This window comes from Poecile atricapillus, chromosome 1, assembly GCF_030490865.1.
Source record: "Poecile atricapillus isolate bPoeAtr1 chromosome 1, bPoeAtr1.hap1, whole genome shotgun sequence".
In the NCBI taxonomy this organism is placed as follows: domain Eukaryota; kingdom Metazoa; phylum Chordata; class Aves; order Passeriformes; family Paridae; genus Poecile; species Poecile atricapillus.
The window spans coordinates 73,762,564-73,778,514 of record NC_081249.1 but is presented as its reverse complement, the minus strand read 5'-3'; the positions used below and the strand labels follow the sequence as shown (position 1 = coordinate 73,778,514).

General features: G+C 42.4%; 1 protein-coding gene across 1 annotated transcript; it reads left to right on the top strand.

Annotated features, from left to right (window-relative positions):
- Window positions 1–1,624: 1,624 nt before the first annotated feature.
- ACAT1 (acetyl-CoA acetyltransferase 1) lies at window positions 1,625–15,835 on the top strand. The gene is made up of 12 exons (XM_058859284.1): window positions 1,625–1,736; window positions 3,632–3,679; window positions 6,249–6,366; window positions 7,315–7,410; window positions 8,509–8,609; window positions 10,349–10,492; window positions 12,325–12,475; window positions 12,899–12,994; window positions 13,693–13,806; window positions 14,180–14,244; window positions 14,882–15,039; window positions 15,468–15,835. Exons 1-12 carry the CDS (start codon window positions 1,677–1,679, stop codon window positions 15,586–15,588), a joined length of 1,272 nt encoding a protein of 423 aa, XP_058715267.1. The 5' UTR covers window positions 1,625–1,676; the 3' UTR covers window positions 15,589–15,835.
- The last annotated feature ends 116 nt before the right edge of the window (window positions 15,836–15,951 follow it).

The window sequence follows — 15,951 nt, the reverse complement described above, 5'->3', positions numbered from 1 at the left end:
ACCTGAAACACCCATAAAGAATGGCTGGAGGCACGAAAGGTAGCTGCTGCTTCCCTCTGCGGATCTGGGACATGGCCAAAGCAAATATCACCTGCTGAGCTAAGGAAGAGCAGCACAGTGTGACTTTATTTTAATAGTCTGTGAGTGGACACCAAAAATGAGCGACTTTGAAATTAGTACATTATAGTCATTCTTGGTGAGAAGAGATGCTGAAAAAATTAAAGAACGTTAGTTCCAGTGCATTAGCAGGTTATATCCAAAAAAAAAAAATATATATACTGCAGGAGTAAAGGCAAAGTTAAATAAGATGTTTCTGGTTTTTGTTCTACATGGTTTTGGCATTACTCATTTCTGAAAAATATCCTCATCCAACCTGGATGTTTTTGCTATATGCTACATCTATATTTTCAGAGTAAAACCTTCAGTTCTTCCTGAGACGGTATTTGTCAGTTCCTATGTTATCTCTGGTTTGAACTTGAAAACTCTGTCTCTAAATCAAAGGTCTAGACTAGACCACCTTAGAACATCAGCTACCGAGAGTCAAGGAAGCAAAGGAGTACAAATGGTTCCCTCCCCAGTGCCTGTCTACAGGCACTTGTAGAGTTTTAGTGCTGGCCTTCATCTCGAAATCCAGGTTCAGAGACAAGAGTGTGAGAGCGAAAATCAGAGCAGAAAAGACAGTGTAACTGGGATGGGGATCCTGAGACTGAGCTTGGGGTTGAGCCGGCATCAGTCGTTCTGTGAAGGCAGCTGCCGGAACCATTCTGGGCTAGGTTTGAATTCTGGGGTAACAGTGCTAGGGGTTTATACCGTGGCCAGGCAGGGAGGGATTTAGGGGGAGTTAAGTTGCTGACTCTTCTGAGAACAGCACAAGGGCACGCCAGACACAAAGCGTCCCAGGCTCAGCAATACTCGGCACTTTCAGCGCCACCGACCTTGTCGTGCGTAGGATGTTTCCGATACGGGATTAAATGTCCCCGGCTCAGGTCAGCCTAACCTGCAACGCGAGGCGGGCGAGGGCCGGGCCGAGGAGGGGCGGAGCGCAGCCTCGGTGGCGGAGGACACACCCCCGGCGCTGCTTCTTTTGACGAAAGGATCTTCCACGCTGTCTCCATACGGTTCGCTACCAGTGATTTTCCTTCTCGGTGCGGCATCCCAGGCCGTCCCTCGCAGCCCCTGCCCCGCCTGGGCCCCGAGCGGCAGCAGCGCCGGCGAGAGCGCTGCGGAACCACAGAATCCGTCCGGTTGGAAAAGATCTCCGGGATCATCGAGTCCAACCCGCGACCGAACACCACCGCCTTAACCACACCACGGCACTGTGTGCCACGCCCACTCTTTCTTTAAACACCTCCAGGACAGTGACTCCACCGGCTCCCTGGGCGGCCCATTCCGATGTCTAATCACCCTTTCCGTGAAGAAATTCCTCCCGATGTCCAGCCTAGCGGGACTCCCGGCCTTGCGGATGTCCCGCGCACGCGGCACCAGAAGCCCCTCAAGCAACGCCCGCGCCGGCGCCTCTGACGCCGCCACCCGCCTTTCGCGGCAGCCAATGGAAGGGGCGGGTGTGGCACCGCCCTGGGCAGCGGGGCCAATGGCAGCGGGCAGGGGGCGGGGCGCCGCCGGCTATAGGCGGGGGTGGCGGCGGCGGTGAAGGTGACGGGGGCGCCAGCGGGAACATGGCGGCGGCAGCGGGGGCGATGCTGTGCGGGCGGCGGCCGGCCGCGGGGCTGCTGCGGGTGAGGCGACCCCGGGCCCAGCTCTCCCTTCTCTTTCCCTGCGCAGACCCGGCCCTGCCGCCGGGCCTGGAAAGGCTCGGCCAAGGTCACACCGCCCCTGCGGCGGGGCGGCTGCCCCCCCCCCCTCCCCTCACCCTTGCGAAAACCCCCGGCCCGGGAGGCAGCCGAGCGGAGGGAGCGGGTCCCGGGCCGGGTGAGGGATGATGGGTGAAGGCTTCTCCCGGCCCCGGGCCCCGCACTAAGTCCGGCGGGACCTTTATCCGCGATCCTGAGCGCGGCTTTTTCCATGGTCGGCGCGGGAGTGCCGCGGCTGCCGAGTCCTGTCCGGTACCCGCTGCAGCCATAGGAATGTCCCAGCCGGGGCAGGGCCAGCAGTCGGGTTGGATTCCTCCAATTAAACAGTGTAAAGATGCAAAATTGCACCTGTGGGTGTTGTTTCTCAGCTGGGCGGGGGGATGCTGCTGCCCACAGAGCCCGTGTGCCCGGCAGCGCTGCTGGCGCTGTTGGATGCAGGTGCTGGCTGTGCCTGCCTTGCCTGGGGCCATGGCCTCTGGCGCGGCGGTAGGGAGCTGTGCTGGGAGGAAAAGGAGGGCAGGTGGATCGCACCCAAATTGCCATATGCACGGCTGAAGGTTGCATTTTACCCAGCTGTGGAAGTGGGTCCTTCCTTCCTTCCTTCCTGACAAGAGTATGAACTCACCTAGCAGATGCCAGTTGTACTTGGTAAACAATTGCTTGGTTTGTCCAGTTTAAATTTCAGGCCTTGTACAGTAAGAGTATTTATGGTAGCATAGGTATTTATATTGCTAGGCTTGGTTAGGTTTTGGTTTTTTGATGCTAACCCTTTAAAGTACTGCTATTAACACCCTGTAAGGGACATAACTCTTTTTCAGGGAGAAGTTTAATTTAAAACTTCCTGCTGCCTATTATAACTTGAGCTGGGGAGAAAAACAGACAAAAATCCCCCCAAAAATCAGGCGACTAATTCAAAATAGTAAAAAAAACCAGCCTTTTGTTAGTTGAAGGTTAGCTAATGAAGAAGAGAAATAGGCTAAATTTTCACGTTGCAGATACAACCAGAAGGCATTGTCTAATTTGTAAAAATGGTGGTGTTCTTAAGCAGTTGTTTTTAATTAGTATTTATATAGCTGTAATTCAGTAAAGGCTAAAAGTTTCCAGAGTGCTGAAATGCTGCGTAAGGAAATGGCTGAGGAAAGTGGTTTAAGCCACTAATGGAAAGATCTTTCTGTTAATATATGAAACAATACCTACAGATATAAATTTGTATCTTTGCACTGTTTAATTAGATGACGTTACTGGCTGGTGAATTAGACTGCTCAGATAATCCCTTTTTCTTGATTTTGTTATATTGTCATATAATATTGTCATATAATTTGTTATATTTTGTTATATCTTGGTGTAATGTTCTGAATTTGTTATCTTCATTTTTGTTCATGAAGCACCAAGGGAGTGGAAGTTGTAGATGCAAACTGCCACTGTTTAAAAACAGTGGAGTTAATGGTAGGAATGAACCAAAGTCCAGAGAAGCAGACAGAGGGACTAGCAAACTTTTTCCGAGATAACGCCACCACCCCTGGCTTAGACATATGCTGTAGGTGTACATACTAGACTTGGACAAAATTAACTTGGTGTTGTTTTTGAAGGAGTATTTGTTTATTTTTCAGAAAACATTTTATCACAGATGTTATGGTGAGACTGTACTAGACCACACTTCTTTTCAAAGGCATGTTATGATTTTTCTTCATATTTTTTCAGTGTTTCTTAGATATTAATTTTTGAAATAATAACTTCTATGAAAATGGGTACATTACATAATGAAACATTATGGCATTGGCTTTCTTGATGTGAGATTCTGAAGACTTTCTTATTTTCAGGCTCTGAAATATCCAAGCCGTGGCTATGCATCACAGCGTACTATAAATGTAAGTATAAAGGCCTGTCTGACTAATTGCTATTTTAGATTTGTTTGTTAATCACTGACTTTTTAAAGAAAATCATCACGAGATAACTGTCTTAAAGACAATGTCACTTGTGCCCAAGCTATATTTTACTGTAAAATCTGAAACAATAATCAGATTGCCATTTTTCTTTTGATTTGCTTAGTGAGGGACAAAATTAGAAGTGTGTCAGCTGATGTAAGCTTCATGTAACTATCAACCCAGAATGGGAAAAGACAGCTGATATCAAATGAAATATCAGCTGATCCCTTTGAAATTACTTGTGTTATCCTGCAACTTGCTGTGATAACATAAAAGATGAGGAAAAGTGTGTTATAATCAGTGAAGTCAATCATGATGAAGGGGTTACAGTAACAGACAGCCTTTCTTAGTTCTAAACAAGTATCATTTGTCTTTATTTTTTTTGTAGTGTTTTCTTTCTTTGCCTGTGTAAATAAAAAAAACATTTCATGACCAGGTCCTGTAAAGCTTTGTGGTTAACTTTCACTGAAATCAATGCAATTGAAAGCCATCACTGCTGCTTCTTGACAGCTGTCAGGAGCAGCCAGAGGTCTGACATGTGCATCTTTTTGGTGCCAGATTCTCATGCTGCTCTCACAGGGTTATCAGGTGTGCATGCAGATGTAGTACTAAAGCTAAGAGGCAAAATAAGAGTAAATTGTTCTAATTGCTAGCACAGGGCTGAATGTCATACCGTGTCTTAAACTGCTGGCACCTGGGCTTTTGAATATATTCAGGGGTGAAGACTTCATAACCACTCTGGGTAACCTGTGCCAGAATTCAATCACACTCCCAGTGGAGAAGTGTTTCCTGATGTTCAGTGGGAACTTCTTTGTGCCAATTTGTGTCCACTGAGTCCTGTCACTGGGCACCACTGGAAAGAGTTTGGCTCTCCCTTCTTTGCACCCTTCCTTCCAGTATTAATCATGGTGAGGTACTGCTGTAGAAGTTCTCTGTAGCAGTACAACCCTCTGGTGTATCAGCCACTCCTTCCAGTTTGGTGTTACCAGCAAACCTGCTGGTGATGGCACTGCACCATCATCCAGGTCATTAATGAAAATGTTCACAGGACTGGACCCATTATTGACCCCTGGGGCACAGTACTGGTAACTGGCCTCCAACCAGACTTTGTACCTCAATCACCACACCCAGCATGGCCATTCAGCCCTTTTCCATCCCCCTCACTGTCAGCTTGTCTAGCCCATACTTCTTTAGCTTCTGTATGAAGATTTCATGGGAGACAGTGGTGAAAGCCTCACTGTAGTCCAGGTAGACAATGTCTGCTCTTTCCTCCTATATTAAACTAGTCACAGTAGAAGGCTGGCAGTTTGCCTGAGCATGGCTTCCCCTTGGTGAATCCATGCTGATGACTCCTGATGATTGTCTTGTTCATGTAAATGTTTCTTTAGGGTTAGTTGTTTCATCATCTTTCCAGGGATTAAGGTGGGTCTGACTGACCTGTAGTTCCCTGGGTCCTCTTACCTTTCTTGAGGATAGGAGTGATGCTTGTTTTTTTTCCAGTCCTTGGGCACTTCTTACAGTTGCTGTGACCATTCCAACATTATTGAAAGTAACCTTAAAAAGTCATCTTCCATCTCCCACAGAACTCTTGGGTGCATCTGATTAGGATGGATCATGGATTTGTGTATGTCCAGTTTGCGCTGACGTGTTTGTCTTCCACCAAGAGTGCATCTTCCTTGCTCCACCCTTCCCCCAGTCTCTGAGGCCTGGGATTCCTGAAGGCTGGTCTTAATACTGAAGACTGAGGCAAAGAAGGCATTCAGTCCTTCAGCCTTGTCCTTTGTCACCATATCCCCTGCCCAGTTCAGCAGCAGGCCCGTATCTTCCTTGTTTCTTGGGTGCTTGTGGAGACCCTTCCTGTTGCCTTTGACATCCCTTGCCAGATTCAAGTCTTGGTTTTTATAACCTCATCCCTGCTTGCTCAGACTGTGTGCCAGATTCTCTGTCTCCATTTCCATCTCCTATATGGTTCATTTTTGTGTGTGAGTTTTTCATCCATCCTACAATTTTTACCCAACCTACTGCTTGTTGGAGTGGATTGCTCTGGAGCTCAGAGGGGACAGTCTTTGAACATCAACCAACTTTCTTTGATCCCCCTTTGCTCCAGGATGTTCAAGATTCTTGCAAACATCATCAGTTATAAGTCTGAGCTCAATGCACTCTACCTGTTCTGTCCCATAAAGCTCAAGGCCTCTCCTCTCCCCCTTGCCTTGTCTCCTTGTCCTTCCTGGAGAGCCCGTATCCCTGCATGGCAGCACTTCAGCCGCGTGAGCCATCTCACCACAGCTCCATGATCCTGAGGTTGTGTGCTGCCACTGCACGCCGATCTCCTTAAGTTTACTCTTCATGCTGCATGCATTAATAAAAATTTTAGTGCTCTGAAACACTTGCAGGATGAAAGAGAAGCTGTGGCATCAGTGAAATAATAATAAGTAGATACATTTAAAAATACTGTTATATGTGTGCAATTGTGAGAGAGATTGTGACTTTTACTCTGTTCTTCTGCACTTAGGAGGTGGTGATAGCAAGTGCCGTAAGGACACCTATTGGATCTTTCCAAGGATCTCTTTCATCACTGCCAGCCAATAAACTTGGTTCTATTGCAATTAAGGGAGCAATTGACAGAGCAGGTATCTATACTCTTTTTTTTCCTGTGACAAAGAAAACCTCAAGTGGGTCAGTGTCTTTTCAATGGCTTGGTAATGAAAAAAACCTGCAATGTTCTGATTTTTTTGATCCTGTGGTATTTTTAAGTCAATCCACAAAGACATTTAAGTAAAGTTGACTTTCAGGCACTGTTCAGTTCAATCTGAATTAAGTGCTGCTTCTAGGAGTAGAACGTAGCCTGGGGGTATCTGTGCTAGTCCAAATGTGACTGAACATGGTAATTGTTTTTTTGGGATGGCTTTTTATGATGTGTAAGCTGATGAAAAGGCTACTTGCTGCTGAGACCAGTGGCCTTTCCTTTCCCTGCCTGTTTTTTTTATGTGGGCACATGTACGTGAAGGACAGCCTTGTCAGCCTTTTGATGGATTTAATCTAGCAAAAAAGTTTTTCTAGGGGAGAGGAGGGTTAGTACTACACTTGGATGCTAGGGCTGTTGCAAGAGATGCAGCAGGAGAGCAGACCTCTTCTCTCCGGTGGCAGCTTGCTGTTGAAAGAGATGCAGCAGGAGAGCAGACCTCTTCTCTCCAGTGGCAGCTTGCTGTGGCCTTGGCTTGCCCTTGCTAAATGAGCAAAACTGTCTTTAGACATAATTCTAGCAGAAAAGAAGTTTTGTGCATTTAACTAGCTATGAAAATTGAGCTTCTCAGGTGATTACTGAGACTTGGAAACGTTGACTTCGGTGAAATAACTGCAGCTTGTTCTGCTGGGTGGCAGGAGAATTATTTTCTGGGGGTGTCACCTGTTCACCATAGTCCATGAATATGAGGGTAGAGATCTGGAATGCACCCACGGGTGCCTGGGTTCTATTAGTACATGGGTTGAATGTGGCAAGTTTCATTAGTCTTTGATAGAAAACTTCAGTGGGAACATTTGTCAAAAGGATCCTGAATCAAAACCATTTTGTTTTGTAGGAATCCCTGCAGAAGAAGTGAAAGAGGCCTATATGGGCAATGTCCTGCAGGCTGGACAAGGACAAGCTCCAGCAAGACAAGCAGTCTTGGGTGCAGGTATTTCTTCTCTTGACATTGGGGTTGGAGGTTTTCTGTCTTTATGTATCTGGAATCTATTGGTTGTGAGTTGAAGCAGAGTGGTGGGCAGCCCTTTGTCAGAACAGTGTGGGGATGCTTTTTGCCTAGTGAAGGGTGCGTGTTGCACTCATGCAAGGGGGATGTTATTGCCTACAGTGTTTGCAGAACCTGGAGAAGACAGTGACCATGGAGACCATGCTGGTAATTCCACATGGGTGCTGCTCTGAATCTTCTACAAAACAGACTTTTTTCTTCAGTACATCATTATTATTAATTCTTACTGGATAAGGAGTCAGTTTTCTTCTCCTCATGAGTATGTACAACTCATCTTCCTGTGGAGTCTGGAGCTGACACTGGAAGGCTTCACTGTATAATGTTAACTGTAGCATGAAAGGGATTGGGGTGCAGAAAATATTTTCTTCTCCCTTCTTCTGTGGGGGTGGGATTCCTTACCTTAGCTTGTTTCTAGGAAAGCCTGTAGGTCAGGGAAGGACTGTATACTTTCTTGGGTCTGTTCCCGTACATTTTTGAAGGAGAAGAAACTACTTTTATGTTAGGCAAAGTGATAAGTATGGTTCTTTCACAGAATTATGTCATATCTTGAGTTGGAAGGGACCTTAAAAGATCTTGTTCCAACCCCCCTGCTGTGGGCAAGGACACCTTCCATTAGATTGGGGTGCTCAAAGCCCTGTCCTGTTTCCTAGCGTCTGTCTTGTTACCACTTGCTAAACTCTACAGCTTATTTATGCTTTTTCAGCCTTGGATGCTGCTTAGAGGCAGGGATCAGGGCTTTGGGAACAGGAACATTTCTGGAATCCCTTCCTTGATCTTCCATTTCCTTGCCTGCCCCCCTATCATAAGTGAGTTGTTGGAAGGGAAGAAACAACAGGGGTCTCTGAGAAGGTTGGTAACTATGGATAAGTGTAGAAAAATTGCCCTGTCAGGATAAATGGTGCAAGCTGAACATCCTGGGCTTACATAAAAATTGGTGCCATATGAAGTGTTGCTGAAACACCACTAAAAATCCTAAAGTCTACCCTTCAAATAACAGCTGTACAAACAACTTCTTTGACTCAGGTCTTCCAATTGCCACTCCTACCACAACGGTCAATAAAGTCTGTGCTTCAGGAATGAAATCAATCATGATGGCAGCACAAAGCCTGATGTGTGGGAGTCAGGTATGTGGATTTTGTGCTGTTCTGTGGAAAAAACCACAGAATTAATGTTTTAGATCCTGTCCTACCAATGACTGTGCTCTTTGATTTGGGATTGTCTTTTGGCTTGGGATAATAAAGCTAATTAGCAAGGATTTGTTTTGTTTATACAACCCTAATTTTATAGTTGTTTAAGTATGTTTGAACTCAAAAGAGAAAAAAAGTAAATGCTATAGTTGGAAAATTCAGACATGTTCTTAGAGCTGAGAAAACAAGGTGGATTGTTTGGGGGGTATTTACATCATGTCTCTACAGCTCTATCCGCAACCCACCTACCAGTCCAGCCCTCAAAATATAATTAAGGGAATTTTCAAGATTTCAGTTTTGAAAAGGTGAAGAAATTTTTATGAGACTTAGTTTTTGGTGACTTTCAGACAGTATTAAAATTTAAATAAATTAAATACACCTATTCAAGCAATGTTGTTTCCAAGTACACTAAAGGTCTTTCAGTCTTTTTAATTATTTTGGAAGAAGTGGAATTTATTGTTGCTGAATAAGCTGTTTAATTAAAGAGCTTGATGAAGGAGAATTGCTCATCTCTGTCAACTTTCTTAGAAGATTTTCTATGCAATGGGAAAAAACTGTCACTTGATGGGAGGATAGGAGAATACATCATTTTCAGTAAGCCATTAAATGCTGTGCAGCAAAGAATGTGGGAGAAGTGTGAATGTGAAGAAAGACATTTCAGTTTTGTTCTTAATTTCACACCGAAAGCATTTTGGCAGCATCTTTGGTTTTTGGAAGTGAAAATATCATCAGTTCAGTTATATACATTTTTTGCTTTAAAAGTAAGTGGCTCATAAGTGAGGAATACTTTTGTTTCTGTGTGTGTTTAGAACAAAAATAACGTATTTAAGTTTTGATGTCCCTTCTGTGGAAATCACAGTCTAACTAGAGTTAAGCAACTGCTTTATTGCTTTGGCCTTGCCTTGCAGAGAGCAGCATTTTGCCTGGGGCCTGCAGAAGTTGATGGAAATCTTGTCACCAGACTTTGAACCAGCCCAGCATGTCTTTGTAAACAGCTGCATTTGGATTGAGTCATTTATATCCAATGACTTCATGACAGTGATTGTGCCTTTGGTTGGTTTGACAGATGTAGGCCATGAGCTCTGAATAGAACTGGAGTTTTCAGCTGAATTAATCATACAAGCTGTGCTGCCAGTCTCAGCAAAAGCAGAGACTCAGCCAGTTACTAGTCTCTTAGAGCTATAAATTATGGGGGGCTGGTATTGGTTTGTTTTTCCTGGCTGTGGGCTGTGAGGTATCTGTGGTATGACAGTCAGTGATGGTTCCCAGTGGCTTGAGTCAGTGTACACCATTATATAAACAATTGTGTTGGCTCTCTCTCTGGGTCTTTCACTTTATGGAATTGAAATGCCAGGGGCTTTTTTTCCTCCGATCTGCTGCTGCTTCCATATCTCCACTGCCTTTCTGATTTTTCTGTCTTTTCAATAGTTTTTTCTCCATCCTTCTTTATTTCCTTTATTACTTCATGTCATGTTTCTACCAGGGTAGATTAACTATCTTCAGTTGTTCTTGTTGCTTGCTTTTTAAATGCTTAAAGGGTTTTTTTTTCCTCTTTCTCTAAGACCCCTCAGAAATATGAAGCACCCGTGCTTAAGCTTTTATTAATATTGTTCCTACAGGAGGTCATGGAGAACACACTACATGATTACTAATTTTATCTTGTTCCCTTTGGGCAGGATGTTATGGTTGCTGGTGGAATGGAGAGCATGTCTAATGTTCCCTACACGATGAGCAGAGGGGCAACACCTTACGGAGGAGTAAAGCTGGAAGACCTGATAGTAAAAGATGGGCTGACAGATGCTTATAACCATATCCATATGGTAAATATTTTTGCACAGTGTTCATGTATCAACCATAGATAGACCTGATGCAAATCTGAAGAGCTTGCTTACAGTTGTTATGAAACTGTTTCATCTAGCAAACCTGGAAATGAGGAGGAAAAAGTCTTCCATTACCAAGTTTCTTGCAGTAGCTGTAATGGAGGGACTGGGTAGAAGACCAAAACACCACAGCAGTTTATGTGTTAGTAATTACCTGTCTCTGCAGTCTGAATAGCCTACAGCAAGGATTAAGAGAAAAATTAATTCTGCTGCTGATGGGTTGCTGTTGCTACATCTGAGGGAGGGAGCAAGCAAGTTGCTTGGTGTCTTTGAGGATACCTGCTCTGTAGGATCCAGCAGGCTCATGTTTTTCCCTCCCCCAGAGTACTTATCTCATACCTCCTGTGGGAAGGTTTAAGTCAGCTGGTGTGCTTACTCATCAGCAGGGTAACTTAAATTGAACAAACAAGGGCAAACTTAGGATGGATTTGGAAAACAACTGATGCAGAGATGGTCAAGAACAATCACCAGGGAAGAAAAGTTTGATAAGAGAATGGCTACTTTCAGCTTATGAATATTTCTGACCTTTACCAGTGGTAATTCACAGATGTAGGGCATTATTTATTGATCAGTTGGTGTTCTTGCTGGGATACAGGAAAACATGTAATGAAGAATATTTACTGTGATCCATAGATTTGATACAGACCTCAGTTGTCCATGACTTATTCTTTTTGCACTCTAGTGTTTAGGCCATGTGGGAATGTTAAAATTCATTCACACATTTCAGCTAAAATGGGTTTTGAATGTGAGGATTTTATAGGAATCTAAAGAGTGGCTTTGATAGTTCCCTCATGTGAAGAAAAAATTCTAGCAGTTATAATACACCAGGTTTGAACAGATTGGGACAGTATGTTGGAACCTTTTGTATGTCTTATAGCAGATGTAGGTTGTTTAGAAAGCCCTAACAGTCTGTGTGAGAACCTACAAGAAAGTCCATAGGATGGCTTTAGGAGCTTACTCTTGTCGGTGTTTTGGCAATAGCTTAAGTTGCTGTTGCTTTGAGGTTTGAAGACTTTAAATTCATTAATTACATAGAAGTGAACTTGCTTGTTTGAAGAATGGAGGGACACAATACTAAAGGGTTTTGTGTTGATTCACTGGGTTTTCTAATGAAATGAGAGGTGAAACAAAACCTCTTCAAGGGCAAATCTTTCCAGCTGACTAAATGATTTTTTTTTTTTTTTTTGGTCACTGGCTATTTGGATAGTGGTGATAATGAATTATGAGTATATAATTGCAATCATGATTTACGTTTATGTAAAATTATTTGGTTGCTTCATTCTTATTTCATTCCAGTAATTAGAAAAAATGGATATATACTTTTTATATCTACAATTTTTAGAGATTCTGAAGGCTAAGTAAGCCCTGTGTGTTGACCTGTTCGTATAATCTTTGGAATAGACAAGGTAATAATGGAGTGAAAACACTAGGAAAACAATGTGAGCATGTGGTTCGGTAGATGTGGTCTCTGAAGATGTCAGCCCTGAGCACTTTAAAACTTACTTTTGCATGCAGTTTTTTAATTGGAGGGAAAAAAAGGCAACTTGTAAGCAAAGTTCGTCTATGACTTTGATCATCTGGATCCAGAAAACATTTGCTAAATCTTACAATTACTAAAAGTTACTATTTATTCTTGACTGTGTAAATCAGAAATGGACACCAAATATTACTCACATTCAGTTCTGGAAATCTGCTGGTTGAGGGTTTTTCAGCTGTAGTTGTGCTTTGCATCTTCAGGAATACCAAACCTAACAGGCCTGGTTTTCTCCAAGGGCAACTGTGCTGAGAACACTGCAAAGAAGTTCACTATTTCCAGAGAGGAGCAGGACACTTATGCCATAGGCTCCTACACCAAGAGCAAAACAGCCTGGGACTCAGGAGTACTGAAAAATGAAATAGTTCCTGTCACTATTTCAAAAAAAGGTATTTTGGAAAGGTCTGATGAGATGGATTGTGTTTCTCATAGAAAGCTGTAACATTGTCTACATTCAGTGCAGATTGTGTTGTTTAAACATGCAAATCTCAGGAACATTAATTTTGATCACCTAAGAATTTTCTGTTAGGCAGACTTTCTGGTGAACAGCAGAAGGACATCTACTTGTATCTATTTGCTTTAATTTACATTAAAGATACACTCTTCGTCCTTTTTGTTCAGCCACTGGGAAGTATAAATGGGTCTGCTGTAAATAAATTTGATTAAGGAGTAACTTTTTTTCAGTTCATATAAGTACAGTTCTTGATGTGTATTTTACGTGCATTTGCACTTTTTTACTGAAATAAATTATTTATGTAAGGCAGTATTTAGTCAACTGTTCTACAAAATACTAAACCAAATCTGAATTTCAGGGAAGCCAGATACAGAAGTGAAAGAAGATGAAGAATACAAACGTGTTGATTTCAGTAAAGTTCCAAAGCTGAAAGCTGTTTTCCAAAAAGAAAATGGTAAATATCATTTAAAAGAACTTAATTCAAGCACTTGGCTTAATTTTCTGCCAAGTGCAAGGATGCTTTGTCACAGTGGAGAGTACTGTTCACAGGAGCTTGAATGCCCAGCAACAGTCTCTTTATTTTTAAATGTCTGCTGAGATAAAGAAACATGCTGCACAGCAGCATGAAGTGGTTTGGATTAAAAGATGTAAAAGATGGTCCAAGAACCTTAAACCAGTGAACACCTCTGTTTGGGACATTTACCTTAAAAAGAGTGACAGATGTATTTCAGTTTCGCTGTTGACTTGGTGTCTGCCAAGTGTGAACTCTTGTTGCTGTGGCGCTGGAGTGGCTTTACAGAGTTGCCATTGCTTCCTGAATCTGTAATTGATAAACCTTCCTGTCTAACTCAAAGTTGCCCCTCATTCACAACCCTTCCTGAGCTGGAATTCTGTGAAAATGCCAGTGATGCAGCTGCCATGGAAGGCATGATCTAAACTGGCACTGGGATAAAGATACAAATACCTGTGGCTGCATTTGTTTCATCAAACAGGTATCAGAAAACAAGTCATTTTTAGTGAACTCTGTGTAATGGGTTTCACCAAATGATTGAGACTTCATGTTCAACTAACTCAGGGAAAAACAATCCTTAACAGGATATATGTGAGCTGTTTTGCATAACCCCTGTCTAAGGAATGTTTTACCTTTTCTAGGAACAGTTACAGCTGCTAATGCCAGTACTCTGAATGATGGAGCTGCTGCTTTGGTGCTGATGACTACAGATGCAGCCAAGAGACTGAAAGTCAAACCCTTGGCACGGATAGTAGGTATGATCTTTCTTACCTCTAGGAAAGCCCTGGAAAATACTCCCATCATGTGCTCTCAGATTGGGAGTCCTGTTTAGCTGGTTACCTGACATTATGCCTGCATATTCCCCATACAATCCTTGAAATTTGAAGTGTTATACCAGCAGACTTTTGACCATAAACAGAATTTTCTATATATATTAATAAAAATCTGAAAATATTATTTTGTGGTTTACTTAGGGCACTACATTTCAGATGCAGATATTTCATGGACCATGGTATTCAGAATTTTTCTATCTTGGCAGTGTTTGCTGGTTGCAAAGAAAATCGTGTATGGTAAAAACACAAGGTCTTTAAACAGCTTCTGTGATTTTTTTTTATTTTTTTTTCCCAGCTTTTGCAGATGCTGCTGTTGATCCTATTGACTTTCCAATTGCACCTGCATATGCTGTTCCCAAGGTAAGAGCAAGATCAAGTGCATTTTGAAAAAAAAACCATACTTCCCTAACATTCCACTGCTGATACATCCTCTCTCAGTGGGCTTTCTTGAAATAAGATTAAAATTATAATGATGTCACAAATACAAAGAACAGATGTTTTACAGAGGACCAAAGCTACAATGCAGATCTTCAGAGTTAAAAAATTTCTCACACCTATTTTGAAAGAGTATTGTTCTATACTGCTTTTAGCAACTTTGGACATGTTTACACCTTTGCAGTTTTGCAGCTTGTATGGCCAAAAGGCAAAATAAATACGGTTATACAAGGACAGACTCATTCTAAAAGGTGCTGAAGTGTATGGTGTGAGGCAGTACTGTGTCAGTTTAAATGGACTAACTGCAGCAGCAGTCTGAGTTTTGTGTGATGGAAATGCATCCTTGGCATGGGCTGCTCTCCATTCCTTCTTTGGTGAAAACTCAAGTTTGTGGTTCAGTCCCTCAGTTTTGCTTTTTCCCATCTGACAAAGAGGTTCCTAAATGTGAGTTTGTGAATTGGACTATGGGCAGCCTGAGTCACTGACTTCAAAATAGACCTATTATTTCTATAATTACTTTCTTAATTTTATCATAGTAGTAATTATTTTGTATTATTTCTAGATTCTAAGTGAGACAGGTCTGAAAAAAGAAGATATTGCAATGTGGGAAATAAATGAAGCATTCAGTGTTGTGGTGCTGGCCAATATTAAAATGCTGGGCATTGATCCACAGAAAGTAAATATTAATGGAGGTGCTGTCTCTCTTGGACATCCAATAGGGTAAGCAAAATAAGTTCTGGGTTTTGCTCTGCACCGAGGCATTGTCTTCTAGGTAAACAAGTTTTAAGCAAATTAAGGGTATGTTTGAATTTAATGATTATTATTGATTTGGTTGTGGGGGATTTGTTCCCTTCTTTGAAAGAGCTTTGCTGCATGTAGAGGTACTCTGAATATAAAGGCTGACGTAGAGGTGATTTCTTTATCCCAACGAAACTTTAGCTTTACATACACAAACAAAAACTGCATGTTTAAGAACTTTTGTGTTTATTCCTCTCTAGCACCAGTACTTAACCTGTATTGCACACAACTTCAGGCAAAAGGATTCAGATTTTTTTTGTTGATACTATATTCCACCAACTGCCCTCCATAGCTCAAATTAAGAATTTCCTTTCAACTAAACTATGTTCTTTTGTTTTTCTTATATTTAGAATGTCTGGAGCAAGAATTGTTGTTCACATGGCCCATGCTTTGAAACCAGGACAATATGGTCTTGCAGGAATCTGCAATGGAGGAGGAGGTGCTTCTGCAATACTGATACAGAAGCTGTAGCCCAAGTAGCATCAGGAACACAGCCTTAAATGGTCTCTGATCAAAATTGAGTGGTAGCTGTTACATCTTATTTATCAATCAGTGGCTGAATTCTGTAACTCCTATTCTAAAATTTCCTAAAGCATCAGTGATTACAGATCCAGACAACTGGCCTTTTATTGCTTTATCAGTGCAAGTTTTTATACAAATAAACAATGTCAAATTTTAATTCTGGCTTAAAACCTGACAATAAAGAATGTTAACTATGGCTCCTTCTGTCACTGACATATCATTTCTTAAAGGCCCTTGACACAGAATTCTCTTGGTAACTTGGAGAGTGCTGCTACTGGAAACCGCTGTTATTTCATAAACATTATTTGCTGT

Excerpts from the sequence above, each read along its gene's own strand:
- ACAT1 (XM_058859284.1), top strand. The coding sequence starts at position 1,677 with ATGGCGGCGGCAGCGGGGGCGATGCTGTGCGGGCGGCGGCCGGCCGCG. Across the intron at positions 3,680-6,248 it reads CATCACAGCGTACTATAAAT|GAGGTGGTGATAGCAAGTGC; the intron begins GTAAGTATAAAG and ends TTCTGCACTTAG. Across the intron at positions 12,995-13,692 it reads TGTTTTCCAAAAAGAAAATG|GAACAGTTACAGCTGCTAAT; the intron begins GTAAATATCATT and ends TACCTTTTCTAG.